Source organism: Silene latifolia, chromosome 2, assembly GCF_048544455.1.
Source record: "Silene latifolia isolate original U9 population chromosome 2, ASM4854445v1, whole genome shotgun sequence".
Taxonomy (NCBI): domain Eukaryota; kingdom Viridiplantae; phylum Streptophyta; class Magnoliopsida; order Caryophyllales; family Caryophyllaceae; genus Silene; species Silene latifolia.
In genome coordinates this window covers 8,205,396-8,223,086 of record NC_133527.1, presented here as the reverse complement: position 1 = coordinate 8,223,086, position 17,691 = coordinate 8,205,396, and the positions used below count along the sequence as shown (strand labels likewise).

Sequence of the window (17,691 nt, the reverse complement as noted above, 5' to 3'; positions counted from 1 at the left end):
ATGTAGCATATACCCGTTGTTAAAAGTCTTCACAATTTTGGAGGGAAAGTTACAACAACGGTTATACATATGACAACCGTTGTTATATTATTCCCACCAAATTTTTGAAACACTTTCCACAACGGCTTACACGCAACAACAACGGCTTTTAACTGTGGTGAATACTTTCGACAACGGTTTAAGTAAATAACCTAACCGTTGTAAATACCTTTTACAACGGCCGCTTTAACAACGTCTGCTTTTTGTTTTTACAACGGTTTTTACCCGTTGTTATAGCATGTATCTGTAGTAGTGTTATTTTTGTTATATTTTACATTTTGGTTGTCTACTTTTTTTTGTTATATTTTACATTTTGGTTTTTTAGTTTGTTGAGTGTCTGTTTTAAGCCAAATTAGCTATGCTATTAGTATATGCAATTTTTTTATTTCTTTTGTAAAGGGAAGCAATTAACTTGAGTACGAAATAGTAAATTAAGCAGTAGTGCATAGAGTGGATTCAACAATGAAAAGATACGGCAATTAAATGAAAGGAAACTATATATTGTTTTAAGGATTAAGCTAGAAAAATAAGTGGCAAATCTAGAGGGAGGCAATACATTTTTATTGTCGTTATTTCTAATGTGCCTTTTTTGTTACTCATTATATTATCCATCGGCTCTTTAGGTGTTGTTATGTGTAGTTGTTATCTCTGATGCTTTTGGCCGCTTTCTGTTTGTGTTGCACCCCGGCAGATCGATCGCTTGTTTTGTTATTTTTGTCCTGCAAGTTTAATTTTATAACTGTTAAACAATGCTTCTTACTTAAGCATATGTTAATGAATGAAATATAATTACTTCTCTAGGAAAACATAGTCTTATTCCAAATTTACAAAACAACACCACAACAAAAACCTGCAAAAATTAAACATATATGCCATGGTTCATGTGTCTTGTATTAGACATTTCACTTCTAGTTATCCGAAGCCTTTCACTTAATAATATGTTAATGAGTGACATATGCTTACATTTCTGCGTGGTTTCTTTTTTCTTTGGTCTCTTGTTTTGTGGTTGACATCAGCTTGCCAGATTGTGTGCTTGAATCACTTGCCTGTTGGTCATTGTAATTTGACAGGCTGTTAATCATCTATGAGGTTTTTTTTTTGCAGCGTTGCATGGTAGAGTTGTTGTAGTACCTTTTGTTTCTCATGATTGGCGCTGTCTGGTTATGCGATTTCCGAATGTGTTGTCATTATCTTTTGTCCTTTAAGCTCGCGCTCATTCCCAAATTTGCTCATCCCAACCTTGACTATGACTGTTTATTGTTTGCCAATACATTCCTGTATCCATCTTCCTGTAAGGTGTTGTTAATCCAGTAGTTAGTAGGTTGAATTTTCTATTTATTGGTATTGAAATATGTGTTTGGTTTTTAAATAAGCTCTTGTAAGTGGCCTACCTTTTCGTATAGGTCGAGGAGTTTGTTAATTGGCTTGCCAATAAGCTTGTCCGCTTCCTTGTCGAAGAGCACTGATTTGGCTTGAACTGTAATCTATCTGGCGTGTTATTGTTGCTCGCTTGTCCGGTGCTTATTTCGTTCCCCATTTTAAGAGGGGTATGCTGTGAAAAAAAAGGGAAAACTGATGGGATGCTAAGTGGCAAGAGTATTAGATCTCAGACATTCAAACAAATATAGGAGCAGTGGAAAACATAGATAGGAATAACCCTATCCTCGAAGAAAACATAGTCATATTCCAAGTTTACAAAATGACAACGCAACATAATGCTGCCAAACATAAACATATATCATGATTCAGATGCCTTGTATCAGATGTTGGCCTTCTGATGGAGTTTCAGTGGGTGTTAATTCCGTAAAGATCACATAACACATGTGGAGTTATATGAGAAATAATTACTTTGCAGAATTTTGTTTCTAATTTCTCACATCCAAACAAATAGTTTACGTTTTCTCCAAAAATCAAGCCAAGTGATAATGTAGACTGTTTAAACACCATTTTTATAATCTATGTTACAACGCGCCTATATTTTTATTGGTTGAAAAAATGGACTGAACTTTTCATACTTCGTAAATAACCTTTTTATCGTATTGTTTAGTTTGTATAGATATTGATATGGTAACCAATATAAAGTCTGTGAGATTTTGGATTAAAACTTGTGATTCACGCCTAAAATAATTATTTTCGCAATTATATTTTTGGTTTGACACAACCATACAAATAGTCTCCGTTTTCTCCGGAAACCAAGGCAAGTGATAAAATAGACAATTAAAACAATCAAGCTAGAAGATTGCATGAGCATACTCTACCAAACTTAAGAATAGGATAGCAAATTGCTGATTTTTTTTTAAAATTTACCGACTGGCTACTACAGGTTAGTGATCGATATATTTGGTCCGGAAATAGACTTATTTCCGAACAAATATCTGTCTGAAAATGTTTTGGCTGAGAAATTGGTCAGTAATTTCTGTTGGATAATCGCTAAACTTCAGCCTGTAAAACAAAACGTTTTCAAATTGGCTTAAAATGATGACCCTTAATTCTTTAACTAAAGACAATTTACCAGTAAAGGGAGATATATTAAATCTATGTGTACTTGAATTTCACTCTAATGATGAAGGTTAGCACAGTCCCGAAATCGTTAAACCCTAGGTTATAATTAGAATAATTAAACTCAACCAAAATAATCAATATAGAAATAATTGGGTTTACATTACCAAATTCGAGGGAGTAGTTAAATCTATTTAAAAAACCATTACAATCTGAAATTGCAATATCATGAAATGAATCAAATCATATGAATGGAACCATACCTGCTTATTGACCTCGGCCGCAACACAATATCAAGGCGTAAGTCGGATTCCGTCAAGATATGGTAGATATTCGTAGCTGGTTTTATGAGAAAAGAGTATGTTGTCAATATGAATGATAAACAACCAAAAGGATGAGTGTTTACGAATGAAACCATGACTCAAAGCAATTTCAACAAATGTGGAATGAAGTATACATATGCAATGAGTAGAATACCATTTAGAGAACTCCCTCAGAAGAGACACCTTGTGTCTGCATTTTAGGCAGACCATGATCAAAGTACATTTTCAGATGGCACTTGAAAGACAGTTTCATATATAACATTGCGAAAACGGAATTTAAGATGATCGACAATAACTAAGGGGGCGTTTGGTTCAAACATTAGGTATGAAATGGAATGTATTCTAATTCCAAAGAGGTATGGAGTTAGAACCCCATACATGTTTGAAGTTGTTTGGTTCAATCCAGGTATGGGAATAATAATGTGTTGGGTGGAATTGAGTTGGAAACTTGGGGAGAGAGATGGGTATGAGATTCCAAGGGGTTGGAATGGAGTTAGAATCCATCAGGTATCTAACTCCATTCTAAAATGCTCCAACCAAACATTGGAATGGCCTGAATCCATTCCAATCCATTCCAAAAGCTCTAACCAAACACCCCCTAAATAGAACGAAATTATGAGCGCAGAATTTTACAGATTCTAATTTAATGATTGAACCGACTACAGAGCGTTAATATTTCATGTACATTAGACGATTGAGGGAATTAGAAAACTTGTATGCACCTCTCGATGACAAATAAATTAGAATCATAACTACACCACACATTATAGACATCAAATGAGGTACAATATGGAAATAAAGGAAGGTGTCGAACCTGTAATCTCTGCAAATACGATGTCCTAAGAATCCTACGCTTTCATAAACATATAAATTGAATCAAGTCTTAGCTTCAGCCGAATACAAACAAACTATAAATTGAGTTAAAACGTATACATTCCGGTGGCGCTAGTAGGAGGCGCCAATAGGAGCCAAAAACCAAATAGAAAAGCAGGTTTGAAGGTGGGAGATGAACTTACCGGCGGCATAGGTCAGTAGGTCAGTGAAGCAGCAGTCGGAGTTAAATAGCAATTGGAGTTAAATAGGAAAATTGTAACAAATCATTCATTCTGAAACATTGATTGTCAATAGCCGGTTGGAGAAACGTATGAAGATTATGAGCCAAGTGATAATTGATATAATAATTGAATCAAACATTGATTTGTGATATAGTAATTGATCATTCATAAACATTGATTTACTGATTTGTGTCATTGATTTTGACATTGATGTGTTAATTTGGGAAGAAACGGCGGCATTCATAAACATTGATATATTGATTTGTGCCATTGAATTTGACATTGATTTGTGAATCTATACAATAACGGCATTCATAATCTTAGGTTGGGAAGATGAAGGATATTTTTTTTTCTTTTTCTTTTTTTCCCATTTTTACGTCTATTGTAGTGTGATTTAGAGAATGTGTGATTTTTGGTCATTGAAAGCCAATTAGCTATGCCATGTAAGATTTTTTAAACACCCCTCAACTAACCTTTTTATAGTATTGTATAGATTAGGGTGAGCGATATTAAGTTGGCTTTTATTGAGAGCATTAACAGATAATTCAATTGTGGGAGATGAAAAGGAAGAAACAAAGGGACGGTGTCAATGATATAATTGATTGCAAATTTAATTGGGATGTTTGATCGAGGCTCAACTGATTTGTAGAGAAAATTTCAAACGTGGCAGTCCGTAAACAAATGTGACATTTCTAAATCCTGCGTGCCATTTCTAAATACTATGTGGATTTGTCTACATGGAGTTTATGGGTCATTTTAGGCTAGACTTTTAATAGTATTTTATAGATAAAAGGGTACAAAAAGTAATATCACAATATGTTATTAAGAAGATCGTCACTCAAAATATCTATGAAACCTAAATAAGATAAAGATTAGGAAAATAATAATATTATCACTATAAATTGAAGATGATAAATTAAAATCTTCAATTTATTTATTTATGTAAGTATTTCCTAATTCAAAATTGCTCCGTATAGAAGTGGGATACCTAAAATAATTTAATTTCCTAATTCATAATTACTTCCCTAATTACTCTCGGAATTCGAAACGTCTTGGCCGCCTGTCTTTCCTATAAAAGCCCACGATTGCAGAACCACAACACCACGCTTCTCAATTTCTAACCTTCTAAAATCCCCAAATACAAACCCTAATTTCAATTTCTATTTCAAATCTTCAATCACAGGTTGAAGATACTCTACTCAATCCATGGCAATTGCTTTACACAGTAACAATTACGCCGCCATGGGAGGAGAAATTGCTAATTCAAGAAGAATCTTCAAACGCGTAAAGAAGAAACAGGATTCTGTATCGTGTTCGCATCGTCGAACCTGGAACGATTTCTGCCTTCATTGCGGTAAGAAATTGCGTGCTCATCAAATTAATTCAACACCGTATTGTAAAAATCTTAATCGTTCTTGTTTATCTAGTATTAGTACTAGTAGTAGTTTAGAAAAATCGACGAATTTGCGAGACGGTTGTGATAAGAAGTTGTGTTTAGTTCTTGATTTGGATCATACGTTAGTTAATTCGACTGCGATTAACGATTTAAGCGTCGACGAGCAGTATTTAACTAGTTTAGATGATGCTTATAGACGCGGTTTAATTCGATTAGTTCGTATTGGTGTGTTGACGAAGTTACGGCCGTTTGTAAGAACGTTTTTGAGTGAAGCGAGTAAGATGTTTGAGTTGAGTATTTATACTATGGGTGATCGTACATATGCTCTTGAGATGGCGAAGCTTCTTGATCCTGAGAACAAGTATTTTGATTCGAGAATTATTTCGCGAGATGATTGTGTAGGTAAACATCATAAGGGGTTAGATGTTGTGAAAAAGCCGGAAAATTCAGTTTTGGTTCTTGACGATAATGAGAGTGTTTGGCCACAACACAAGGATAATCTTATATTGATGGATAGATATATTTATTTCTCGTCAAGTTGTCGTCAATTTGGGTGTAAGGCCAAGTCTTTGTCGGAGTCAAAGAGGGATGAGGACGAGATGGATGGAGCCTTGTCAACAACTTTGCAAGTTCTTAAACGAGTCCATAGCGACTATGTTGGGTCTCCTTTGGGTAAAGATGTGAGGGAGATATTGAAAAACGTCCGAAATAGGGTACTTAGTGAGTGTAAGGTTGTGTTTAGTGGAGTGTTTCCTAGAAATTTTCAAGCTTCTGAACATAAATTGTGGAAAATGGCCGAAGAATTAGGAGCAACTTGTTGTGTTGACATGGAGTCGGATGTCACACATGTTGTTTCAAACGATGGAGGAACTGTTAAATCGCGTTGGGCAATCCTCGAAGACAAATTTTTGGTTAATCCAAGATGGATTGAAGCTACTTATCTTCTTTGGAGAAGACAACTTGAAGATAAGTTTAAGGTATGTCACCAAATTACAACATACTCGATTGCAGTCATTCTTTTTACATTTTTTTTTTATCTTTTTACATTTTTTTTTATCGAAGGATCTCAATTATTTCTTTACGTTAAGTGGAAAACAACTTCCCTTCTCTTGATTATCACAATTCTAAATAACTTCGCTTTTCTTGACTACCACTGACCACCCAACCAACCACCACTCCTGAAAAAGCCTCACTCGTCCTCCTTGAGAAAGGTTGGCCCAAGCTTGAAAGCTTGAAATCAACCGAAGGAAAGAAGGGTAGAAAAAACCATCGTGTCTATTGCTTTGAGAAAGCGATCGCAATTGTTGTTTTGTTCAACTCCGTTTTAGACCTCCTTAGTAGCCACCATGGTTAAAGAAGTTTCAAAAAGGGCAATCCATAACCCGAATAGAGAGACTAGATGTTTGGCTATTTGCGGTGGAGGGATGTGGGTGGCTTGTTTGGTGGAATTATGTGGGTGGGTTGTTTGGTGATCGAGGTTGAGTAGGATCTTGTATTCTCAAGTAGATATGGGAGGTTATGGTATGTTGAGGTTTGGTAGGAGAAAAATAAGTGAAAATAGGGTGAAAATAGGTGTGTGGAGGGAGCGTCACTTTTGTGTGTTATTTTGCTATTTTGCATGTTGATAGTTAGATCCACTTATTCTAAGTGTGTTCTTTTTAATATTCCCTACAATTTTCTATTTTCAATGCGTTAATTTGCCCTCTTTTTTGGCGCATTTGTATGTTAATTTTATTGTTAAAAATATTTTTTTGTTCAGAACTTTTAATGGTAAATGTAAATATATTAGCAACATATGACAATTTGTTATAGTTTTTAAGATATTTAAGGTCAAAATATCAAAATATCGACTAAAACGACAAATGGGAAGAAAATTTCAAATTGGAGGGAGTATAATTTAGGGAGTGTTTGGTTGGCTCTCTTGGTATGGATTGGAATGGATTTGCTCCATTCTAATGTTTGGTTGGAGTGTTTTGGAAAGGAGTTAGATACCCAATGAATTCTAATTCCATTTCAACCCCTTGGAATCACATACCACCTTTCTCCAATGATAACAAACTTCATTCCTCCATTTTACAATTTTAAAATGAACCAAACAAGTTTATGAGGGAATGGATTTAGAACCCCAATACCACTATGAATTCATATTACAATCCATTCCATTCCATACTATTGAACCAAACGACCCCTTAGTGTTTTTCTAGAGGGAGTTTAATTTAGTGTTTGTTTAAGTGTCGCCCTTGTGTTTTTCAAATTCTACGTGATACCCTCGTTTTTTAAAAACATCATTAATAGCCCCTAAATTTGGTAAATAGTTTTTTTTTGTTTAAATGAGCGCTCTACGTGGGCGGGTGAGAATTGAACCCCCAACTTCATGGTTGGGTAAGAGAGCTCTTATCACTTGAGTTAATTCTTGTTCTCAACTTAGTAAATAGTTTTTAAAAGAGCATTTTTTTTTGTATTTTAAGAGGTTTTCTTTAGTCAAACTAATAAAATCCGATTTTAAAAAAATTATTGTCAAAAGATTAACAAAAGTGCAAAAACTTAACAATTAAAAGAGGTGATTATATCATTTTGAATATTCTAAGAGGTTTTAATTAGTTTAGGTGTAACAAATATGTTTTTGAAAGACATGGAGTAATACATAAAATTCGAATACAAGGGTGCCATTTTATTTGTTCTTATGTGATATTTATTGACCTCTACATATATAATTCTGGCTTGTATTTTTTTCTTTTGTAATATCTAATATAAATGTGGTGTTATTGTTTGACTCTGATTTTATTTGATTGATTAAATTGATTTGTTTCACTTATTTAATTCTTTTTTTCTTTATTAGGTTGCTAATGATAATCAAAACAACTTCATCAACAAATTTTGGTATATCCTTAAAAAAGATAAACTAAATGGCATTAATTTTCTCGATTGGTATCAAGCTTTGAGAATAGTTCTTAAAATAGAGAGAAAAGAGTATGTCATTGAGACACCCCTTCCTACCAAACCAGAAGCGAGTGCTCCCCAAGCGATACATGATGCCTTTAAAAGGCACACTTGTCACTCTAGTGAAGTAACATGTATTATGTTATTAACGATGAACTTTGAGTTGCAAAAGCAATTCCTGAATATGGAAGCATACGACATGATCATGCAACTAAAGAACTTATTTCAAGAGAAACATAATATTGAGAGGTACATTTCAAATTTTTGTCTAAATTTTTATTGACATATTTTCATAATTTTTTAAATGATGGATTCAACTTGTATGAGTTGAATGTCATGGGAAAGACAAATGGCTAATAGGGTTTTATGCAATATATAGGAATGGAGAGAAAAAACATTAATGTGGGTTAAGAAGGGTGCTTCGGGATGTAACATGGAACTTTGAAGCATTGTCAATCTTCTGAAACATCTCAAAGCACATCTCGAAAGCACGATTGATAGGAGGAAGAGCACATTTGGAAATCACGATTGATAGGAGTATGAGACTCCATTGGGAGTAAGATTGTCTATTCATACTTAGTCGAGACCCATCAACAATTGAATCGATTTGGCTTGAGTTTCTCGATCAAGAAGATCAAGAAATCTTTAAGATAAAGAAGTCTTTTCAGAGCTTGTTGTAACTACACTTGGACATTGGACATTGCACCACATGTGCATTGAGGCATAGGATTCAAATTGTCTATCTCTTTCCAAATTGTCCTAATCTTCCTATCTCCAACGATGAAAGATTATCAAGATTATCTTGGATCTTGCACCCCATGTGTATTAAGGCATATGATTCATATTGTCAATCCTTTCCCAAATTGTCCTATTCTTCCTATCTCTAACAATGAAAGATTATCTTGGACTAAATTGCTTATAGTCTTATTTAAATCATATAATTCAAAAACTTTTAATTGGACAAAACGATCAACGATCGCATACTGCAGTGCTTTAGATGATGAATTTTCATACAACACATTGACCCTCAAGCTTGGAAACATAATTAAGAATCCAACTCAATACTGACAGATCGTAATGAATCCACTGATTGAACTTGTTATCTGCTTTGTCAGGACTCCCCTGTGACGAACCTCACTTAAACCACTACCTAAGCCTGAATAACCTCTCTCTGCCATTAATGAAAATTTGAGCCATCAAAGAGAGAAGGTGATACGATTCCACATGATGACATATGTAAAATTTCTGTACGGGGCAGAAATCGAACACGGGTGAGTTGACTTCGGATTATAGGAAGTAATTTAGGCTAATAAAAAATGATAATTCTACAAGATTTACTTGTTATTGCTTTTAGATTAAGTTTAGAATTAATCTATTATTTTAATTAGGTTAGTCATCTTGTCCTTTAAGAAAACAATATCTATTTAAGTAGGATATTGTATGTTATTCTGATTCTAATAAGGTTAGTCATCTTGTCCTTTAAGAAAACAATATCTATTTAAGTAGGATATTGTATGTTATTCTGATTCATTGAATATTGAATAAGAAAAGAAACAGAATTGTTGTTGCAATTGTGCTATTCGGATCGATGCGTTTCGTTCCAACCCTAGTTCTTGTTTGACGCGTTTTCAAACATTAACTCGATCAACTAGCAATAAGTTTTGCGAAATTAATCACCATTGAACGATCTGTAGGTATAGATCGGTCAAATATCCCTTTTTTCATTATTGTTCGTTATTCTTTGAAATCGCTTCCACACAATTTTCGTATCATAAGTGGTATCGCAGCTTCGACTCTTGATTTCGTTCTAGACGATCCTAAGTGTGGTAAATCCAAGTTAGTTGAATTTGTGATTGCGATTGGCGTTCAAGGGTTAAACTCGTACATGTAGCTCTAGGGTTGAATCGGTTTTGATCCAAGGAGCACGGTTCTAGGAACTTGCTACTCAAGGCGTGACGGTTGCAAAAAAAAAAGTGTTGTTGTTCATATGCGTGGTACTGTTCATCTGCAAAAAAAAAAAAATGTTGGGAGTGTTCTTGTTTGAAAGCAGCTATGAAGAGATGTTAAATTTGATTCGACATTGCCTCCTATTTCTGATGATTACGCAACTATGAAGAGAATGTTAAATTTGATTCGACATTGCCTCCTATTTTTGATGATTGCACGGATGAGTGCAAGGAGGGTAGAGGGGTGGAAGGCACGAGTCGAGACGGCACAAGAGGATTATAGATGATTATTATGGTTGCAAATTAATGGAGATTGAAGATGATGAGCTAAGGACGAAATTAATGATTTGCACAAATAACTTTCTGTTCTTCATCATCAATTTTGCATTTAAATTTGCTAGGATTGTATTCGATCACGGGGGATTCCGATGTTCTAAGAATCATGACAATTCTTTTGAAGAAAGGGAGTATGATAAGATTCCACAGGATGACATATGTAAAAATTCAGTAAGGGGCAGGGATCGAACACGGGTGAGGTAAGTTCGGATTATAGGAAGTAATTTAGGCTAATAAAAATTGTTTATTCTATCACATGGTAATTTCTGTCATAAAATGTATTAACTTCAATTGCATTCTGTGTAACTTTAGTGGCATTTTGTACTGAACTTGCTTCTCTTGTGCACTGAAGTTACAGATAATTTGGTTAGAGTTTTGCATGATGTGCATGAGCTTTGATTGACCTTTACTATATAACTTTTAATTTTGAGTTTCAATGACGATATACTGAAGTTGTACATAACCTGATTCAAGTTGCACTTTTAGTAAGAAAACTAATTGTAGTTGACGATGATCAAATTTTGTTTTTTTAAAAATTTTAGCTTGTATATTAGGTAAAACTTTTGCAAGGAAATGTGTAACTTCTGCAAGGAAATGTATAACTTCTGTCATAAATTGTGTAACTTCTGTCATAAATTACAAGGAAATGTGTAACTTCTACGAGGAAATGCATGAGTTTTGCATGATGTGCATGGCTCGTTAAATGTGACGATAGGTTCAGTGAAACAATTAACCAATTAGCAACTATGACTAAAGAGTCCTAATTAATTATGTGTCAAGAGAATCATAGTTTACTTACAATTTGTTATAGTCATACTCTTGATCAAAGACTTAGGGGGTGTTTGGTTGGGTATATTGGAATGGAATGGAATGGATTTAGTCCATTCCATTGTTTGGTTGGGGTGATTTGAAATGGAGTTAGATACCCAATGTATTCTAACTCCACCCCAACCCCTTGGAATCCCATACCCACCTTTCCCCATTGGATTCAAACTCCATTCCCACCCTTCTATAACTTATGATGAACCAAATAAGATTTTGCAAGTATGGATTTAGAACCCCATACCACCATACTATCAAACTCCATTCCATTCCATTCCAACTTGTTGAACCAAACGACCCCTTAGTACTTTACGCTTTCCTCAGACGAAGACCGTCCTGTACTGTTTTTTATTAACACGCAGAAAATGTGAGGAAACTCTCAGATCAGGATCAGGTGCCCCACAATCAATAGAACAACCTAGGTTCTCAGGCACCACTTCCATGCACGAATATCTTTTTGTGGAATGGAGTATGAATGGATGGTGACTCATGTAACTGTGTGGGACATAAATAGGAAGAGGTTGTGCAACCGGTTTCGCTGTAATTACAACACTATTATCCACAGCAGCTTGTTCTTTCTCCATACCAGTCGCGGACTGATTTACCCTAAGAAAAGCCTCGTTCAGTTGTGCCGTACTATAGAAAGTCAATGGGATTTGAGAAACAGACCATTCTGGGGGCTGTACAGATGCATTAACATCGCCACTATCGTCAACTGTCTTTGCATCCACTTTGACAGTACCTATAGCTTCCTCTTGAGGACAACCCAAACTCGCGGCCTCTGAACCTCCCTGTAACACCTGATTTATTTCAGTAGTGGAATAAACACACTCGAACAAATCTAGTGTTGACGATTGCGAATCTTCATTCTCCACCAAATTCAAATCTACTTTCGAATGATCATTAACAGCTTCTCTGATTCCAGGTGCAGGGCCAAGGTATGTCGCCTCAACGTCTTGCACCCGACCAGCTTTCTCTGACGCCCGAAAAGCTATGTGGATTTCTCCGTTCGTGTACATCGCCTCCTTTAACCGTTCGCGTTCAGACAAGGAAGTTGACGCAACAACCGACTCCTTTGATTCTTTAATCTCTGAACTATGCAATGCCTCAGACTCTTAAACATCCTCCAGTCTTGATCGATTATATTGCCTCCGCCTCTCTCCATGAGCCTTTACAATAATACTGCACCTGAATTGACAGGCAGCTCAACATTTTCCAGCATCAAATCCTCGTATTCAGAAACCTCTACATCATGTGCACCCCCTTCATTTGCTAAGTCGCAGAGCACTTCACTTACTTGCTGCTATGAAATGTCATCTTCATCCTCTTTATTTTGGGGTGATTCACCCCCATCACCCCTATCTTGAAATAAAGGTGCTTCAGCAACATAATATTTCAATCTTTCAACAATGTCTTCTACTTCAGCAACATATTCATGAATCTTCGGATATTTCAAATAATCCTAGGTTGATTGACTAGGAACTAGGCCTGTGGGATCAGATGTTACGTGTTTGATCTTTGAGGTTACGTCTGCATACCATGAATAGAAAGCAATAGCATTCCTTTGCATCTGTAAATAAAGCTCGTGTGTACCCTACATTTACAAATGTACAGAATGTTATTAAACATAAATAGTAGATGGGGAGAATAATTGAAGTTAGAATCTATATGATCACACTTGCATCTAGAGATCGAGCTTTCAATTCCTCGTCATCCTCGACTCCCGGTGGTAGTTCAATCTGAATATACTTTTTACCGAATAATAACTAGGGCACGGAAGAGTAGTGTAGCACAGTTTTTGGGTTGTCACTGATAGTACTATCCGTAAGTCTCAAAACAGTCGAGGACTTATCAAGGCAGCGCGGATACTTCACTTCACCTGAGACCTAGTTAGATGACCCAAATCCCTATTCGCCACCTCACCTTTTATCCTTCCCACAATTGTTTTATCATTCCAATGCTTGACCAGCGGAACATCGTGCGGGCAGCTTTGACCGCGGAAATCATACCGCTGAAAGTAGGTGATCATGAGGAAAGGGTTACAATCGTTCAAATTCTTAGGCTTCTTCAGAGAGTCTTCACTAGCTTTAACAATATTATCTATCACGTACGTACACCAGTCGAATTGCGTGGTGGAACCTACGTCTTGCATAGCCCTTAAAAGCTTTAACTCTATACCATTATTTGTCGTAGGGGCGAGGAATGAGGACATACTAAGCAACACAAAGAGCCGACAAAAATGATCACCCCCTTCTGTATCGGCGTCAATTTCGTCAAATACCTTGCCTAAAGGGATGGAACTAGACGCATTCGATACTTCATTTTTTTTTCCTTCAACTGTTTTTCAACGCCTTATTCTTAGGGATGTTAAAATCTTTCTGAGGCCCAGTTGGTACCAGTGGAAGAGGATTGGGGCCAAGAGGTATCAAAAAACAGTCATACACGCCGTGCTTACCAGTGGTACCAGTGGCAGAACTGAAGGAGGCTTTTCTTGGGGTAAATCAGGTCGTGACCTGGTATGGAGAAAGAACAAGCTGTTGTGGATAATAGTGTTGTAATTACAGCGGAGCCGGTTGGACAACCTCGTCCTATTTATGTCCTACACAGTTACAGCTGAGCAAAATTATACGATACGATTTTATTATATGTATCTGATAGACTGATACGTTATACGGATTTAATTATACGGATTTTTGGACATCTGATACGAATTTCCGGATATCCGATACGGTTTTATAACGATCTGCAAAATATGAAACCGGATGTACGGTTGCCTTTTTTCTAGAATAAAATAGAATAAAATATTTAAATATATACATAAATCACAAAATATCTAATATGTTGGTGATTAAACCTTATTTTTATTAAACTTTATAAGTTATGTACTCTTATAACTTTTTAACACTTTTAAATTACTAAAAAAATCAACAATCACACATAGAAAAGGAAAAAAAAATATTAAATTAAATAAGTGAGGCTGAAAACCGGATACTGGATATACGGTTTCCGGATATACGTAAAAACCGGATATCCGGTTTTCGTAAAACCGTATCGGATAAGGATACTTAAAAAAGAAGATTTAAAAAACCGGATCGGATATCCGATTTTGCTCACCCTTACACACAGTGACGTGAGTCAACCATCCATTCATACTCCATTCCACAAAGAGATATTCGTGCATGGAAGTGGTGCCTGAGAACCTAAGTTCTATTGATTGTGGGGCACTGATCCTGATCTGAAAGTTTCCTCATATTTTTTGCGTGTTAATAAGAAACATTTTAGGACGGTCTAATGGACTACGTCTTTGATCAAGAGCATGACTATAATTGTAAGTAAACTATGACTCTCTTGACACATAATTAATTGGGATTTTTTCTGAGAATATCAAAGTGTTTTTGCAAAATCAGTTTTAAGAACTCAAAGCATTTCTTTCATTTTGCAAAAATCTTGTAAGTCTTCAAGTGTCACAGTCCTCACCACTGTTGCGTTAAGTATTATACTCTCTCATCTAGAATCGTTTGATCTAATAAGTTGTCCTTCTCAATTCTTTTTAAGAATCAGTTTAAGAAACTTGATCTTGTAAACATTCTAAGTTAAAATGTCGAGTTCTTAGACGGAGTAGTGTTTGAACTCTTGTCGCAACGGGAGTAGGTTGTTGGTCCTTTTCATTGTACTAGTTGTTTCTCCGTGCGCAACACGCGCGGAGATCTAAGACTCGTTTCCATTTGTTGTTGCAGCGAATCTGTTTACGGCTCAGATTTGGCGAGAATTACTGAATGTATGTTGCTGTAGTTGCGTTTTGTTATAGCGTAGAAGCTCTCCTTTTTACGTGTAATGTTCAACGTAGTTGCCCTAATTTGACGTTTTAGTTTCTTATTCTATTGAACCGTCTTTAAATATTTAGTGATACAATTGTCATTTGTGCCCCCTATCAAATCATTCGGTGCACCAAGAAACAATATAATCGAGCATCTTTTTTGCATTTAATGTTGTTCTTCGAACTGATAGTTGTGAAATTAAAACAATTGAACAATTAGTCTGTATTAAATTTGGTGCTTTTACCATAGGATGTTACAATTTGACTATTGCTGTCAAAAGTCTTAAATGTCAGAGGATGTTTCACATTGATCCTTGCCTTTCAAATTCTGGAGTTGAAGGTTATAAATTGGCAATTGATAAATCAATATTTGAGAATACTTTAGAAACATTTGACATGGCATACAAATTTGTATCTCCATATACTTGTATTATGACTAATGTCCCTGGGAGGATGCGGCATGGCGTATATGTTCCATGTGATCTGAGACCAATACAGGACACTTTTATAAATATAGGTTATCCTGTTGTTGGTGTTTTTCCAGTGATGTGCCCACAAACTCGCCAATTTGAAGGAGTTGTTCAAATTGCCTTTGGTTCTGATACCATTGCTTGCTTATCAGCTTTCAAGTTAGAAGAGAAATTCAGTTCTGTAGGTCATGGTCAAGACAATTGGTTTGCCACGTTCAAGCCACAACCTGGTCCGTATCTGTGGGTAGCTTCAAGGCTAGATTCAAGGTATTTCTCTGAACTGCTAGCGTATGAGCAGGTCCCCTATGCAATTCGACATGAAGCGAAAAGAGCTGCTGCTGAAGACGACGTCTGCATGTACACCTATGTTCACATTGCATTATGCGAGCTTTAAGAAAATAGCTGCAAATGTCTGCGTATCTTTGTGATGTGTTAAGAAACTTATTGAAAAGTTGTTTTCATCTTTTTTGTTCGATGTGATTTCCTAGAGTAGCATAGCAAAATGGAATATTTTCCAAGTAGTTGTAATCATTTTGACAAAGAAGATCTAGAAGCTGAATAGTATTTTGAACTGTTTGGATTTGAGTATTTTTTGCTCAATTAATTGAAAGTATGTGAATGTAAGATAGTAATGGCTATTTTGATATCTTGCCAAGATATACAATACATATCAATTTGAGAGATGCAGAACGAAGTAAGATAAGCACCAAATAAAAAAGAGGATATATAAAATAACAAATGATGAGTTAACCTATGAAAGATTAATGATCATCATGGTAAATTAAGTAGCCTTAGTATAAGGCAGAACCGAGTTGTTCATAAGTACGCTGATTTGTCTGGTCCATAGTTTATATTACACACAAAAGCTAAGAATAGGATAAAAGAGTACACGCAGCAAGCTTAGCAGCTCGGCGAATTGTTCAAGAGTAACAATAGGTTGACAAAATACCAAAATGACAGGCCATGACCACTAACTATTACGACTATGCCTGTGCTATTGTAGTCCATACTTGATAGCTTCACGGATAGGCTGCAGATTTAGGACCTGTGTTCTTTTTGGTCCCTTTTTTCTTGGACGTAGTTGGCTGTGCAGAATGTGGTGGAGATGCCGGCTGATCAGAGGATATTTCAGGTGCATCTTCTGTAAGAGTAGTAATGTCATTGGTTGCAGATTGGTCAGGAACTATTTGCTTGTCAGCTGCACGAACTTCAGGATCGTCTATAACTTGTGATTCTGGGATTGGCTCCTGAACTGGTTCAGTTTCTGATACAATGTCATTTTCGTCGTCAACAACAACCTGCTTCACCACCCACTGCAAGATGTTATTTACTGAGAGGGATGTAGAAGGGCCAACTTGAACTTTGAAAGGAGTTGTACGGAGCAATTCTTGTACAGCTGAGAAAGCTTCCTCGTCATTCTGAAAATTAGGTTAATAATTATTAATATGTATGTGCTAGTTCATTAGTTGAGGTTTTATGTTGTTAGTCTTACAGAGTGCTTCATATGGAATATATCAGCTGCTGACATTTTGAACAATCTTTCAGCAGTCAGTGTTCCTGTTCCATCTAATATTTCGCAGTTGAATGTGATTCTGAAATAGATGTTGTCTAAGCATTAGTACCTTCTGCGTGTTTTAGCTATTAATTATAGGGAATTGAATGAGTTCTATTATTAGCTATGTTATAAGTAGGAGTGGGATTATGTATATTTTCTTATTTGAAGTTATTGTAGTACTAAAGTGATGCGGTAGGCTTACTTTGGCACTGAGGTACAATCGGGCGCGGAGCAGTTGTTGCATGTGTATGGATGTCCTGGTGGGATGCTGGAGGTTTTGGCACATTTTGAACATCCCATGTATGCATGCACTTTATGAAGTTCAGCAGCTGGTACAGTCACTTCCAACCAGTGTTTTTCATCTTGCAAAGCTGATTTTGCCTGTTGGAAGTATGATGGAGATTAGTAAATGCATATGTGGTAGGTACATTAGAAGATGTATCACTAAATTGTGTTTACTTTCTTAGCACGAAGAGCTGAAATTTTGGCTGTC

At 35.9% G+C, this 17,691-nt stretch overlaps 1 protein-coding gene across 3 annotated transcripts; it reads left to right on the top strand.

Annotated features, from left to right (window-relative positions):
- The first annotated feature begins 4,938 nt into the window (after positions 1 to 4,938).
- Positions 4,939 to 16,214, top strand: LOC141642192 (RNA polymerase II C-terminal domain phosphatase-like 4). Of its 3 annotated transcripts, XM_074450904.1 has the most exons (3): positions 4,939 to 6,289; positions 8,152 to 8,501; positions 8,632 to 9,114. In XM_074450904.1, exons 1-3 carry the CDS (start codon positions 5,123 to 5,125, stop codon positions 8,651 to 8,653), a joined length of 1,539 nt encoding a protein of 512 aa, XP_074307005.1. In that variant the 5' UTR covers positions 4,939 to 5,122; the 3' UTR covers positions 8,654 to 9,114. The 3 variants fall into 3 exon arrangements, with proteins under 3 accessions (XP_074307005.1, XP_074307007.1, XP_074307006.1); XM_074450906.1 differs by lacking the exons at positions 8,152 to 8,501; positions 8,632 to 9,114 and adding an exon at positions 15,718 to 16,214; XM_074450905.1 differs by lacking the exon at positions 8,152 to 8,501.
- The last annotated feature ends 1,477 nt before the right edge of the window (positions 16,215 to 17,691 follow it).

Coding starts and splice junctions, on each gene's coding strand:
- LOC141642192 (XM_074450904.1), top strand. CDS start 5,123: ATGGCAATTGCTTTACACAGTAACAATTACGCCGCCATGGGAGGAGAA. Junction 6,290..8,151: donor AACTTGAAGATAAGTTTAAG/GTATGTCACCAA, acceptor TTTCTTTATTAG/GTTGCTAATGATAATCAAAA. Junction 8,502..8,631: donor GAGAAACATAATATTGAGAG/GTACATTTCAAA, acceptor TGCAATATATAG/GAATGGAGAGAAAAAACATT.